We start from the raw sequence: 15097 nt of genomic DNA, 5'->3' as shown, positions 1-15097 counted from the left end.
ATCAAAATGAGCAGGTACAGATATGCATCTGTCAGCATTCAGAAAATGCACAGTTAATATTTATGCTTTTCACTGTGTGATTTTATAAAAACTAGATGTAAACAAATATTGGACTCCAGTTAATGACATACTTATGTATATTCACCCAGTTAATGACATGTATTTAGGAAGATGTGTATTGATGTCTGAATATACTTTGAAATGCATCCAGAAATAAGATATTCTGATGGATGGCTAGAATGATGAACAGATAGCCAAATATATGGTAAAAAGTTTATCAAAATGTTAATGGTGGGGGCCGGCATTGTGGCGTAGCAGGTAAAGTTCCCGTCTCAGTGCCAGAATCCCATTTGGGCGCCAGTTCGAGTCCCAGCTGCTCTACTTTCAATAGCAGTGGAAGATGGCCCAAGTCCTTGGGCCCCTGCACCCGTGTGGGAGACCCGGAAGAAGCTCCTGGCTCCTGGCTCTGGATTGGCACAGCTCCAGCCATTGTGGCCAACTGGGGAGTGAACCAGCGGATGGAAGACCTACCTCTCTCTCTTTCTCTCTCCCTCTGTGTAATTCATTCAAGTAAATAAATAAATCTTAAATAAAATAAATCTTAAAAAAAAATAATTATTATTTAATAACGTTAATGGTAGAATCTAAGTGACAAGCATCACAGTATCCACAGGAAAATTCCTCCACCTCTGCTATATGTTTAAATTTTTTCATAATAAAATATTGGGAAAAATTCTTTTTTTTTTTGACAGAGTGGACAGTGAGAGAGAGAGACAGAGAGAAAGGTCTTCCTTTGCCGTTGGTTCACCCTCCAATGGCCGCCGCGGCCAGCGCGCTGCGGCCGGCACACCACGCTGATCCGATGGCAGGAGCCAGGAGCCAGGTGCTTTTCCTGGTCTCCCATGGGGTACAGGGCCCAAGCACCTGGGCCATCCTCCACTGCACTCCCTGGCCACAGCAGAGAGCTGGCCACAGTAGAGAGGGGCAACCGGGACAGAATCCGGCACCCCCACCAGGACTAGAACCCGGTGTGCCGGTGCCGCTAGGCGGAGGATTAGCCTAGTGAGCTGCGGCGCCGGCCGAAAATTTTTGAGCAATTAGTCCAAATGAATAATCACATGTCCCAGACCACTAAGTAAATGTATTCTGCAGCTGCATATACTAAATTCCTGTCTTTGGACACAGTCTAAGGATAACAGGTAGCCTACAACGCAGACACTCGGGCTTTGTCAGCAGACGGGGATGTTATGTTTTCCCTGTGGTCAGTGAGATTTCTATGTCCCTGAAGCACAGGAAATGATGATCTTCTGTACAAGTTACACATCATAAAACCTGCCATGACAAAGGAAGACCTTTCTCTCTGTCTCTCTCTCTCACTGTCCACTCTGCCTGTCAAAAATAAAAAAAAAAATAAAATAAGAAAACCTGCCATGAGAGGCAGGCGCCGCGACTCACTAGGCTAATCCTCCGCCTGCGGCGCCAGCACACCGGGTTCTAGTTCCGGTCGGGGCGCCGGATTCTGTCCCCGGTTGCCCCTCTTCCAGGCCAGCTCTCTGCTGTGGCCCGAGAGTGCAGTGGAGGTTGGCCCAGGTGCTTGGGCCCTGCACTCCATGGGAGACCAGGAGAAGCACCTGGCTCCTGGCTTCAGATCAGCACGGTGCACCGGCTGTAGCAGCCATTTGGGGGGTGAACCAACAGAAGGAAGACCTTTCTCTCTGTCTCTCTCTCTAACTCTGTCTGTCAAAAAAAATACATCTGCCATGAGAAATGCAAAATTCAACACTTTACTTTTCATGAAATAAGTATTTTCTTTTTCCTTTTTTTTATAATTACTTCAGCCAAAAGGATTCACTGCAAAATTTAAAAGCATTACCACATAATAAAAATAATTACACAGTTGTCAGTTTCCAACGGAGTGAATTTACTACACAATAAAAGGTAAAATCACTAAGCAAGACCATTCTCTATATGCAGGCCTCTATTTCTCACATTTCTCATAAGCGTAACTACAATTTCACAGGTTTCCCACTGACCAATCAAAAGGTGGCCTGTGGCTTCACACATACTGACACAGCCCATTGTGCCAACCACTGCTAAGTCTAAGAGACCAACAATGGTAGCGGAACCTAACACTTCTCCGGCCACTTCCCAAGACTGTAAGTAGACAGCTGTCCTCAGCCATTTGTCCGAGTGCAATTAGTTGGTGAACAGGCACCTAGTATAGCATCCTTGAGAGAGAAGCTCAGTTTCTTAGTATCCGGAAAAGTCAGAAAACAAAGAACAAGTTCTTACTGGTTATTTTTGCATTATGGCATAAATAAATTTCCATGAGTCCATAGTGATATAAATAAATGACTAAGTATAGAGGAGGAGATGCAAACCCCCAATGCCGGAGAATTCCAGATAATTTATGCAGACACTCTGTTCTCCAGGAGAGGAATGACTCCGCACTCCCTAGGTGTGGACTGTGCAGACTTCTTTCCAAAGAACACCACATGAGAAGGGCTGGCAGGGAAGACATCTGACAAAGACCACCTGGGTCAGGTGAGCAGCGTAATAGACAGCCCTGTTTATGGCAGCTGCTCTTGCCACAAGGGATGCAAATGCCATCATTGACTTTTTGGGCCCTCCTCCCCAGCACACATCATCCTGGGCCAGTACTGGGGAGAACATCAGAACATCAGACAGATTCTACAGAACATCTGATTAGTACTCCTGAAAAACACCTTACTAAAAACCAAGTCTGGAAAACTGTCACAGCCAACAGGAGCCTAGGGAGATGTGACAACTAAACCTACTGAGGTACCCAGGATGGGACACTGGGACAGGGAAAGGGGACGTTAGGTATTAGTTAAAGCAATGTGAATAAAGGATGGACTTTCATTAGCAATAATGCATCAACACGCATGCATTAACTGTACTAAATGCACTATGCTCATGTCGGGTGTTAATTACAGGGGAAACCAAGTGTAGGGTGCACATGCATACCTTGTAGCTCGCAGATTTAATTCCATCAGGAACTTCATCCTGAACAAGAAAACAGAATGCTTTTAGACAACATTTATTCTATCTCCCAATTCAGGACTTTGAATTTCTATGATTTATGAGAAATTCATAAAACAAACCTTTGAAGTTAACACATTTTTTTAAACTGAGAATAGTCAGGCAGTTTTTATATAATTTCTTAAGAGTAAATAAAAATTCAATGAATTATTCTACGGCTTTCTGATCAATTATTACAGAATGGAAATGTAAACAGAGGCACTTCACGTTATTCCTTTTGATATTCAAATTGTCCCGTATTTGATCACTAGGAGATGGACTAAGCGCGTGTTTCTGTGAGCACCTCTGTCCTCTTCATCTGACTCCAGGAGTCCATGGGAGCATTTGTGGTTTTCAGTTACGAGAAGATACTCGGGGAATTGCCTGTTCCTATCTTTCAATCATCTCTAAAATTTTCATTTATTTATTTGAAAGGAGGAGTGAGAGAGAAAGATAGAGAGCACACACTCTCATCTATTGGTTCACTGCTCAAATGCCAATAATAGTCCCTGGCCAAGGGCCTACGTCAGGAGTCAAGAGCTAGGAGCTCAGTCCAGGTCTCCCAGTGAGGGGTAGGAACCCAACTACCACAGCCATCTCTGCCCCCTCCAGGGTCTGCATTAGCAGGAAGCCAGAAAATCACTTTATTGTGTCTTCTTCCAGACTTCAAACTAGATCAGTGTATATTGTTTTTGTATGGCCAGACATTTAAATGGATTCAACTTTTTTCCAACAATAAAAAAACGTCATATTAGGGCCGGCACGGTGGCTCACTTGGTTAGTCCTCCGCCTATGGTGCCAGCATCCCATATGGGAACCGGGTTCTAGTCCCAGTTGGGGCGCCGGATTCTGTCCCGGCAGCTCCTCTTCCAGTCTAGCTCTCTGCTGTGGCCCGGGAAGGCAGTGGAGGATGGCCCAAGTACTTGGGCCCTGCACCCACATGGGAGACCAGGAGGAGGCAATTGGCATAGTTCCGGCAGTAGCGGCCAGTTAGGGGGTGAACCAATGGAAGGAAGACCTTTCTCTCTGTCTTTCTCTCTCACTAACTCTGTCAAATAAATTTTTTTAAATGCCATATTTAGTATATATTAATTTCAGCAGATTTGATAGCTTTGCTAGCACAAAGGGTATGTACCTCTATAATTTTTTAGGATACATCTGCCAAATTTATCTCCAAAAAGACTTAACCACCAGGGTGCTTATTTCTTCTTCCTAAACTAACACTGGGTATTGTTATTCTTTTCCACATTGGTCAATGAATAACGGGACTGAAAGAACCTTGTTTTGATTCATTGTAAAGGGAATGAATGATGGGCCTTTCAGTTTGTAGAGAGATTCAAGCCTCTATGGGCAGATCATCTTTTCATTTACATCTTCTCTAGACAAATTAAGGATGTTATTTCTAAAGTACCAAGGATAGGAAGACCTTAAATCTTCTCTGTCTCCTCCTAGGCCACAGAGTACAACCTGAACCAGGTCTGGGAATGAACTGAAGAAGAAAACTGATTTTTCTTCCTGTTTAGTCCAAAAAGGCATTGACAAAACAGTGACAGGGTGAACGTTACAGGGACGTTATGCCTGCATCCCATATCCAAGAGCCATTTCAAGTCCCAGTTGCTCTGCTTCCTAGCCAGTTCCCTACTAATGAGTCTGGGAAAGTAACAGAAGATAGCCCAAGTGGCTGGGTCCCTGCCACCCACATGGGAGACCCAGATGTAGTTCTGGGCTCCTGGCTTAGGACTAGTACAGCCCTGGCTGTTACGGGCATTTGAAGTGGGAACCAGCAGAGACAGGAAGATCTCTCTGTATCTCCCTCATTCTCTGTTGCTCCACTTTCCAAATAAATCCCTCTTAAAAAAAATACACAGTGGCAGACCATATAAAGTAGTGAGTTCACCATGTTTATTGTGCCTACATTAGATTAACACAGGACTGTTGTTTAGTCATGATAACGGCACATGGTCCTTTCTCATAGATGCATACAGTATATATAACAGTGAGATGTCAATAATGCAAATATAAATGCTATCTATGAAAGCTAATGATTTAGGCTGAAGAAATTATCCCAAAATACTTGAAATGATCCTTAATCACTCTGTGGTTCCAATACACCAGCTGAACTGAGTCCAGGCTTGTCCCAAGAGGAACATAAATGGTTCATGCCCTCACTGTCACCGGGAGTGGAGCTTCTTCCTGCTACCCTCTCTTGCCCACCCTTCTGTGCTCTCACAGTGAGCTGTCTGCAGTGTCTCTCTATTAGGACTATCACCTCTGTTCTGAAACGATCAGATATAGTTCTCTCCCCTATTAAATCACAAGCTCCTCAAGGTCAGGGGTTATCCAGCATGCCTAGGTTCGGGCACGGAAGTAGGCCCCTAAGAAATATTCACCAGTGAACCAAATTACATTGAACTGCTAACTGACAGGACTTTTCTAGTCTTTTCTTCATGTCTTCACCTTCCTCTCCCCCACTATACTGCCAGTTACCTTTCTGAAACTCGGGTCTAACCGTGCCACTTAGCCCCTAAGCTAACATATATAATTATAAACTAGGAAAGCTCGTTAGGTGCATAGACATTTCAGATTACCCAGTTATCCACCCTTCTCTCCGTCACGACCTTTGTTCATGCGAGGCACTGCCCAATTCTACAGGGGCAGAGCGGCCCACTCCCGCCCCGCCCCGCCCCGCACTGCACCGCATCCTCAGCGTGCTCCACATTCTGATCAGAGCTATTGCTGAGCACTTCTTCAATGCCAAAACTGGTGTCCACTAGGATTTACAATGAAGCGCACCGCACGCGTCAGTGTGTCAGGCTGCGAATCAGTGAGCTATTACCTCACGCTGAGCATCTCTCAGGTTTTCTGGTCCTCTGAGTTTCATCCATCATTAATAAAATCCAGAAATAACTGTCGTTTCAAGATGAGATTCAGCTTGTGCTTTCTGACTAATACTAATGCCTAAATCTAACTACATAACTTTACTAAGTATCATATTTTAGCATTTTAAATAAGTTACATAAATAAGATATTGGTAAGTTTAAATCTGCCCAACTACTTTTTCCTATTACTAAAATATAAAGTCAAGCACCTAAAAAATACAATGAAACTTGTAACTTGGTAATATCATTCTAATGTATTTCTCATGCTTTAATAATAGTAACATAAGGAATTTCATAAGTTAATCTGTGAATTTTCAAAAACTCATGTCTTTGAGAAACAATACAACTAAAAACAAGCTTGTCATTCTCATAAAATATCTATAAGTCAGTGTTACATTTCCCTTAATTCCACATGCTTATAGGTCTATGCAGCAATAGTTGCATGTTTAATAATAACTCCTCAGGCCTGCACTGTGGTATAGCGGCTTAGCCTCCACCTTTGGTGCCGGCATCCCAGATGAGCACCAGTTTTAGTCCTGGCTGCTTCCCTTCCAATCCAGCTCACTGCTATGGCCTGGGAAAGCAGCAGAAGATGGCCCAAGTCCTTGGGCCCCTGCATCCATATGGGAGACCTAGAATAAGCTCCTGGCTCCTGGCTTCAGACTGGCCTAGCTCTAGCCACTGTGGCCATTTGGGAAGTGAAGCAGCAGAAGGAAGACTTTTCTGTCTCTCCCTCTCTTTGTCTGTAACTCTACCTCTCAAATAAATAAATAAAAAATCTTTTAAATAAAATGAATAACTCCTCAAAATCACAATACCACTTCACATCTATAAGGATAGCTATGGCAAAAAAAAAAAAAAGGCAAAAAAACAGAAGATAACAGTATTGTCAAGATGTGGAGAAATTGGAATTCTTGTGCACTGCTGAGAGAAATATAAAATGGTGTAGCCACTATGGAAGACAATTGGCAGTTCCCCAAAAAATTGAACATAGAATTAGCACATGACTCAGCCATTCCATTTCTAGGTATACACCCCAAAGAACTGAAAGGTAAGACTCAAACAGGTACCTGCACTCCCTCGGTCATGGTAGCATTACTCAAAATAGCCCCAAAGGGGGAAACAACCTAAGGTCCATCAACTTGAAATGATCCTTAATCATTTATACACGTTTAACATGAATGTATAAAAGAAACACAGCAGAGACAGACAGTACAAAACCATTATTCAACCTCCCAAAGGAGTAACATTCTGATCCATGCCACAGCAGGCATCAGCTGGAGAACACTGAGCTAAATGAGACAAAGAGATGCAGAAGGATAAAACCTGGGCTTCTCCTTCCACGTGGAACCTAAGACTAGCCAGCTCACAGAGAAGGCGGCTAAATGGTGAAGACTAGCCAGCTCACAGAGAAGGCAGCTGAAGGGCCGGGAGTCAGTGTTTAACCAGCATAGCGTTTCAGTTTGGGAGGATGAAAAGGTTCTGCAGCTGCATGGTAGTAATGGGTACACAACACTGTGCATGCCCTTAAAGCCACTGAACTGCACGCTTGAAAACAGTTACACTTGATAAACTTCTAGTTCTGTATTCTCTGCCACAATTTTTAAAAGTGGAATAAAAATGTATGTTTTTAGCAGAAAAAAAGTGGCTTCTTATGGAAGTATGTAACAGTGTCTGCTGTCACAACAGAATACCTCAAATTTTAATGCACCAAGAATTCCTAAGTAAAACCAGGTGTTTTGTCTATTCCCAACTTCTCTCCCAGAAAATCCGAGGGGAAAATACACATCAAATAAAGGGAAGGATTTTTGTTTAAACTACATTAATTGCCTTTTATTACACTATATACATAACTTTCTACACATCAGATGCAAGAAGAAAAAAATATCAAGCCAAAAGAATGATTCACCTCCCTAATAAGTTCAAAGGATTATACTACCCATGCAATTTTATTATTATAAAGGCAGTATAATTCAAAGTAGGCTTTATCTTTGCAAGTTTTGGCGTTTAATATGTAACTGCTGGATGTTACACTGAAGGTAAGGACTGAAATACTATTTTACCGATAATGGCCCTCTTTAAAAACTTGTAACCAATAAAAAAAGATGTGACCGTCTTGAATATAGACACGGTTCTTACAGATTGACAGGGTTTAACAGCACAGTCCCTCCTTCCACACTGGCTGATGTCATTCCAGAAAGGACAAGGCCTCTTCAGGTTCACCTACAAAATAATAGGAAAAAAAAGCATGTATAAATAAGATGTTGAACTATGACAATATCATCATATTGTCAGCTACACTTAATCTCTCTCTTCCACTTATCTGTTGTCAAGTTCCAGTGAGTGTTTAAAAGTGTGGCTGCTATATGAAAACTGGTACAGCTGGTTAGACCAACATAGGCCTGCTGCTACCAACCAGACCCTTGCACAGAAGGCCAGAAGAGCCAAAAGAGCTTTTATCTCCACTGCTCAACTCAGAGGCTTTTAAAGCAAGAAGCCGTGAACATGCAGGGAACAGTTAGGCAACTAGGAACTCATACGCCAACTAAGTACTGCAACAATCAGTTCTTCTAGACCCCTTCAGCAGTTATCAAAGATAAAATACAAGTCTGAACAATACAGTTCAGACTAAAAACATGCTGTTTCACAAAAACATGTAAGTATTTCAATTAACTATAGCCAAGCTGACGCTTTATGAAAATAATAGCTCACTATTTTTGGTAACAATATAACAGTTTCTGTTCTAACTTCAATGTAACCAACTTGTTTCTAGCTCTAGCAAGAAAAATTCAAGATACTACAATTAAAAGGATCCAGTGGGTACTGTCAGGATCACATGGCTCACTCTTCTAAACCAAGTTTTCCTTAAAAAGCCTCTATCAATGTTAAATAATAACCACAATTTTAAAGCTCAATAATTCTTAATAAAATGTAATTATCCATTTTAAATATTCTTATTCCAAAAAATTAAATTAAAATACCTTGTAATATCTAAAGTAGTCACTTTCAAGGAGTTTTTGTAGTCTTGGGAAAAGCCTGTAGTTATTAAATTTATCAATGGTTTCAACATCGCAGGTACAATCATCCAAGTAACCACTAACCTGTTACAAAGAAAAATGAAACATTAAGTGAAATGTTAGATGCAATGGTGTTCTTTTCCTTCCCAGGGTTATTATGAAAGAGCCCCCTACCCAACCAGCCCTCACTCTCTGGGCAATTCTCTGAGATGGGGATGGCAATAATCTGGGAACACTCCCACTGGTAGTCCTCTTACATCCCCAGGAATGCAATACAGTGGAGACTTTTATGGGGTGTTCTGAGCTCATAATGACCCTCATTCACAGTGGGTGCCATTCTGTAACTCTGCCCTCCAGGCCAAGATTGAGCTGGCCAAGGGGGTGGGGCACACGGCCTAAACCAAGCCAGGGTCCCCTCTCTAGGAGGATGGAATGGCGACTAAGAGGTCCCCTGTGACTAGACCAACAAGTACCACCAGGTGAACCAGAGAGCACATGGGCCAGCTGGTAGAAAAGCACAGATTTTTAAAGATGCACAAAGCAGCAGTGACGGGCGGGGATGGCGAGAGACAGCATGTGCCACCTGCATTTCCCGGGGCTTGAGGCTCCCACTGAGACCCAGCTTTCCTGAAGTCTATTCTTAGCTCTCCAGAGACTCTGAGTTCTAGTAACTCACTTGTCCATGTCCTTGCTCTTAATATTGCATATATTTATTTGAAAGGCAGAGTTACAGGGTGAGAGAGAAAGGCAAAGAGAGAGGGAGATATTCCAACTGCTGGTTCATTCCCCCAGTTGGCTGCAACAGCCTGGGCTGGGCCAGACCAAAGCCAGGAACCAGGAACTCCATCCAGGTCTCCTTCGGGTGGTAGAGGCCCAAGCATTTGGTCCATATTTTGCTGCTTTCCCAGGCACATTAGCAAGGAGCTGGATTGGAAGTGGAGCAGTGCCCATAAGGGATGCTGGTATAGCAGGTGGTAGCTTGACCCACAGGACGGCAACACTGGCCCCTTTCCTTTCCTTTAATTTCCACAGGATGTACAGGTCAGAGACAAGCTTAGTAAGTGTATAAAAAGAAATGATACTGGCCGGCGCCGCGGCTCAACAGGCTAATCCCCCGCCTGCGGCACCAGCATACTAGGTTCTAGTCCCGGTCAGGGCGCTGGATTCTGTCCCAGTTGCCCCTCTTCCAGGCCAGGGAAGTGCTTGGGCCCTGCACCCCATGGGAGACCAGGGTAAGTACCTGGCTCCTGCCATCAGATCAGCGCGCTGCACCGGCCACAGCGCACTGGCTGCAGCAGCCATTGGAGGGTGAACCAACGGCAAAGGAAGACCTTTCTCTCTGTCTCTCTCTCACTGTCCACTCTGCCTGTCAAAAATAAGTAAATTAATTAATTAATTAATTAAAAAATAAAAGAAATGATACTGAATTTGCATTATAAGGATCAAACATTCCCCCAAATGTTGAGCCATAACAATTTTTTTTTTTTTTTTGACAGGCAGAGTGGACAGTGAGAGAGAGAGACAGAGAGACAGAGAGAAAGGTCTTCCTTTGCCGTTGGTTCACCTTCCAATGGCCGCCGTGCCTGGCGCGCTGCGGCCGGCACACCGCGCTGATCCGATGGCAGGAGCCAGGTACTTCTCCTGGTTTCCCATGGGGTGCAGGGCCCAAGCACTTGGGCCATCCTCCACTGCACTCCCTAGCCACAGCAGAGAGCTGGCCTGGAAGAGGGGCAACCGGGGGCCATAACAATTTTTATAGGTTTGGAATAGTACTTAGAAATAACTCAGCAGCAGCAAAATAGAGATAGCAAACAGACCACAAAGTCAATCCTAGTCTTCAAATACTCAAAATTAAAGTCTTAACTGTGTTTGCTAGCCCAACTGTTAAATGTCCCTACAGTACGACACAATATGAAATTATAATCAGACAATGTTATTAGCTATGAAACTAGAAATCCTAGATGTCTATTTGGGGTCAGTCAATGCCTAGCAGAATTACTTAAGTAGTGCTTTAAATAATAGGCACATAATGAAAACAACGCTATAAATTTTTTTTAAAAAAGCTGAACTCTGGCCTCAGAATCAGCCCTTAAGGCATTCGGATCTGGCTGAAGAGCCCATGAGAGCATTTCAGGCATGGAAAGCCAAGACACTGTGGCAAAAAAAATGACCTAAATGAAAGATCTCTGCGAGTGAGATCCCAGTGGAAAGAAGGGGCCATCCAAGAAGGAGGTACCTTTCTCTGAAGGGAGGAGAGAACTTCCACTTTGACTATGGCCTTGTGTAAATAAGGTTGGAGTTTGTGAACTCAAGAGGCTTCCATAGCCTTGGCAGCTCATGACAAGAGCCTCAGGTGATCACTGACATCATAAATAAGAGTGTCAATTGTTAAATCAACAACAGGAGTCACTGTGCATTTGCTCCCCACGTAGGACCTCTGTCTTTAATGTGTTGTACTATGAGAATTAATGGTAAAACTAGTCTTCAAACAGTACTTTATACTTTGTATGTCTGTGTGGGTGCAAACTGTTAAATCTTTACTTAATATAGAGTTGATCATCTTTGTATAAAGATAATTAAAAATGAATCTTAATGAAGAATGGGATGGGAGAGGGAGTAGGAGGTAGGATGTTTGGGGGTGGGAGGGCGGATATAGGGGGAAGAACAGCTATAATCCAAAGGTTGTACTTATAAAACATATATTTATTAAATAAAAGCTTTCATTTAAAAAAAGTTGAAGAAATCCTTATGGTACTCTGATCTGAATACTTGCATTGTACAGTAATTTCAATCATATTTAGGGAGACCCGTTGCCTATAAAAATAATTTTACAATCTACTTGTAAGGAAACATATAAAGAATACTTTATTGAGTAACTGAATTAAGATAGTTTCCCTTTGAAATATATACAATCCTAGACTACCTTTTAATTTGAGAAGATCATAAAACAGTAATGAACATGTTTCACCTAAGAGAATGTACTTTGGACATTCACAGCAGTAATTAAGAGATAAGACTTTTTACTGGCTTTCCTACTCTTGATTGTTGTGGACTAATTCTGTTTCTAGAAATCTGATCTACATATTTTGTCATGTAATAACCATTTTCACTTCATATGCAAATTTGTCCCATTTTCCTACTAAAAATTCTGAGTACACAATAATCTTCACGTCCTAATTTTAGATAGCAACAACACAAAACTGCTTATAAGATTGGATTTTTCATACCTTCCTTTGAACCTTAAAAGAAACTTCTCAGGGCAGTAATGTAAAATTATTACACAAAGAATAACAAAGACAGCAAAGGGGAAAGCAACAGGAGCAAAGTAGAGACCTTAAATTACACAAGGAAACAAACAAGCAAAAAACCAGACAGGAAGAGCGTGAGGCAATCCATTTCTCCCCCCAAGGAACTCATTAAAGGAAAAACACAGACCTTCAAGACAGCTCAGTCCTCACCACCTGCTGAATTAGCTGCTTCTCCTGTGTGCTCTCAGGACACCCGCTGTTCAGGAATTTATGGATTCCTGTGGAACTGAGCTGCTTTGCTCCCGCCCCAGAATGTAACATCCTTGAAAGCAAGATCATGTCAGTTCACCCATGTGTGACAGTGCTTTACTTCACACTGTACTTCCAGGAAGCACACGGTGGGTGTTCAATAATTACTTATGGAACGAGCGGCTGAGTGAATGAAGGAATGAATGCTACCCACTGTCACTCATCCCTGGACAGCAGCACCAGAGGAACTATATCTCTGGACTACCGGGACCCCTGTGGGGATTCAGTGCACAACAGGAAAACAAGCAAGTGAAGCAGGCAGCAAAAGGGAACAACCCTCTGTACTCTGCATCCTACCTACCTCTAGACTAATTGCTAAGAGAGCTGCAAGAAAGAGGGCCGGTGCTGTGGGCCAGTGGGTTAACGCCCTGGCCTAAAGCACCGGCATCCCATATCAGCACAGGTTCAAGTCCCTGTTGCTCCACTTCCGATCCAGCTCTCTGCTGGCCTGGGAGAGCAGGAGAAGATGGCCCAAGTCCCTGGGCCCCTGCATCCACGTGGGAGACCCGGAAGAAGCTCCTCTGGCTGTTGGTGGCCATCTGGGGAGTGAACCAGAGGATGGAAGACCTATCTCTACCTCTCTTTCAAATAAATAAATCTTAAAAAATATTTTAAGAAATTAAAAAGAATGAAAGCTGCAAGAAGTTCCAGGTGGAAAAGGAACACAGAGAGGTCCAATGTCCTCGGGAGACCACAAAAGAGAGGACGACAGGGAACTGGTGGATTTTAAAGTCTTTTGCCCCTTCCCTGAGTTGGGATAGGAGGTATTCTGGTGTTCTCAACTACAACCAGAGGTGGCAGGGCAACCAAGGGAGTCAAAGGATGGGACACCTAACAGTTCAGAGAAGCCTGCGAACAGGCAGCAGAACCTGATCCCTGGAAGACAGTGTGGCAGATGGGAAGCTAGGTCCAGTTCTAGAAAGTGGAGAACAAGGCACAATTCTAAAACAAAGAGTGTAAGGAACAGGGTAGAAATCCAGTGAACAGACCTGGGGTAGAATTTTGGAAACAAAGCTAAATCCTATACTGGAAACTAAAACCAAAGGACAGCTGCCAATGTGTCACAAAGGTGACTTCATGCTGTGCCTCAGAGCGCAAAGCCACTAAATGGCCACCACACTATCTCCCCAAACGAAACAGAAGGCCAGCCCTGCCATAGGGATCTGCATTCTGTAAAAGTGCATCATCCCCCCTGACTCCCAAAAGGATTACTGGATGCCAAAAGCTGAAGCCCACTGCTCCAGGCCTCAGGTAACACCAGGCTTGGGCAGGAGGCCACGCCAATGGTGGCAGGGTGGGAAGGACACAACTGAGTCAATCAATCAATCAATATGTGCAAAGAACTCATTATCTGGCAAAGAACTTTTCAGTGTATTTAATTTTCTTCTGTTCTGCTACCACACACACACACACACACACAAAAAAAAAAAAAAAAAACCACGAAATTATTAGGTTTTTAAATTATTCAATTTTATTGTGTATATTTAAGGTATGCAACATGATGTTATATGATATACTGAGCAGGGACTGGCATCGTGGCATAGCAGGGAAAGCCGCCTGGGACGCTGGCATCCCACATGGGTGCTGCTTGGTGTCCCGGCTGCTCCACTTCCAATGCAGCTCCCTGCTACCGGCCTGGGAAAAGCAGCGGAAGATGGCCCAAGCGCTTGGGCTCCTGCCACCCACATGGGAGAGCTAGAAAAAGCTCCTGGTTTCATCCTGGCCCAGCCTCAGCTGTTGCAGCCATCTGAGGAGTGAACCAGAAGATGGAAGATCTCCCTCCATCTCTCCCTCTCTCATTGCAACTCTGACTTTCAAACAAATAAATACATTTAAAACAAACAAACAAATCCTGTATCCCATACCAGCTGGAACCCCATTCGAGTCCCGGGTACTCTGCTTTGCATCCAGCTCCCTACTAACATGCCTGGGAAAGCAGAGGTGGATGGCCCAAGTGCTCGGGACACCCACATGTGAGACCAGGCTAGAATTCCAGGCTCCTGGCTTTGGCCTGGCCAATCCCAGCTAGCCACTGCAGACATTTGGGGAGTGAACCAGTGAATAAAATAGGCTAGTCAGTGAATAAAAGATAGGCTAACCAGTGAAAAGATCTCTTTCTCTATCTCTTCCTCTCTCTCTCTGTCACTCTGCTTTCAAATAAATAAATCTTTTTCTTAAAAAAAGATTGCTTGGGACACGCATATCACATGTCAGAGTGCCTGTGTTCAAGTCCCACATGGGATCCCAATTCTACCCTGGGAGGCAGGGTGACGGCTTGAGCAGTGGGTCCTTGCCACCCACATAGAAGACCTGGAGACATAAACGGAGTTCCATGCTTCTGTCTCCTAACTTAAGCCTGGCCTGGTCTCAGCTATTAAGGGCATTTGGAAAATGCACAGTGCATGGGAGATTTCTTTCTCTCTCTTTCACTGCCTTTCAAATAAAGTAATTTTTAAAGAAAAGAAAGTGTGGTATGAGGTGGATTCTGGCTTAGTGGTTAAGATGCCACTTATGAGAGTGCCTGGGTTGAAGTCCTGGCTCTGGCTTCCTGCTCGTGCACACTGTGGAAGGCAGCAGGTGACAGCTGCAGTACCTGGGTCCC

The 15097-nt window shown here is 43.6% G+C and overlaps 1 protein-coding gene across 4 annotated transcripts in view; it reads right to left on the bottom strand.

The window, feature by feature from the left end:
* The window catches only part of ERO1A (endoplasmic reticulum oxidoreductase 1 alpha), a 50918-nt gene that overhangs the window by 29045 nt on the left and 6776 nt on the right, over positions 1-15097 (bottom strand). For all 4 annotated transcript variants that reach the window (XM_051822854.3, XM_051822858.3, XM_089309706.1 and 1 more), the window contains exons 2-4: positions 8903-9022; positions 8061-8144; positions 2989-3027 (exon numbers count right to left, since the gene is read on the bottom strand). In XM_051822854.3, the coding sequence (XP_051678814.1) occupies positions 2989-3027; positions 8061-8144; positions 8903-9022 (243 nt within the window). The remainder of the gene's footprint in view (positions 1-2988; positions 3028-8060; positions 8145-8902; positions 9023-15097) is intronic.

The sequence above is a fragment of the Oryctolagus cuniculus genome, chromosome 12 (genome assembly GCF_051225735.1).
Source record: "Oryctolagus cuniculus isolate XC-2025 breed Fujian yellow rabbit chromosome 12, ASM5122573v1, whole genome shotgun sequence".
NCBI lineage: Eukaryota > Metazoa > Chordata > Mammalia > Lagomorpha > Leporidae > Oryctolagus > Oryctolagus cuniculus.
Note: the sequence above shows the minus strand (reverse complement) of the source record. Positions and strands in the feature narration are given on the sequence as shown.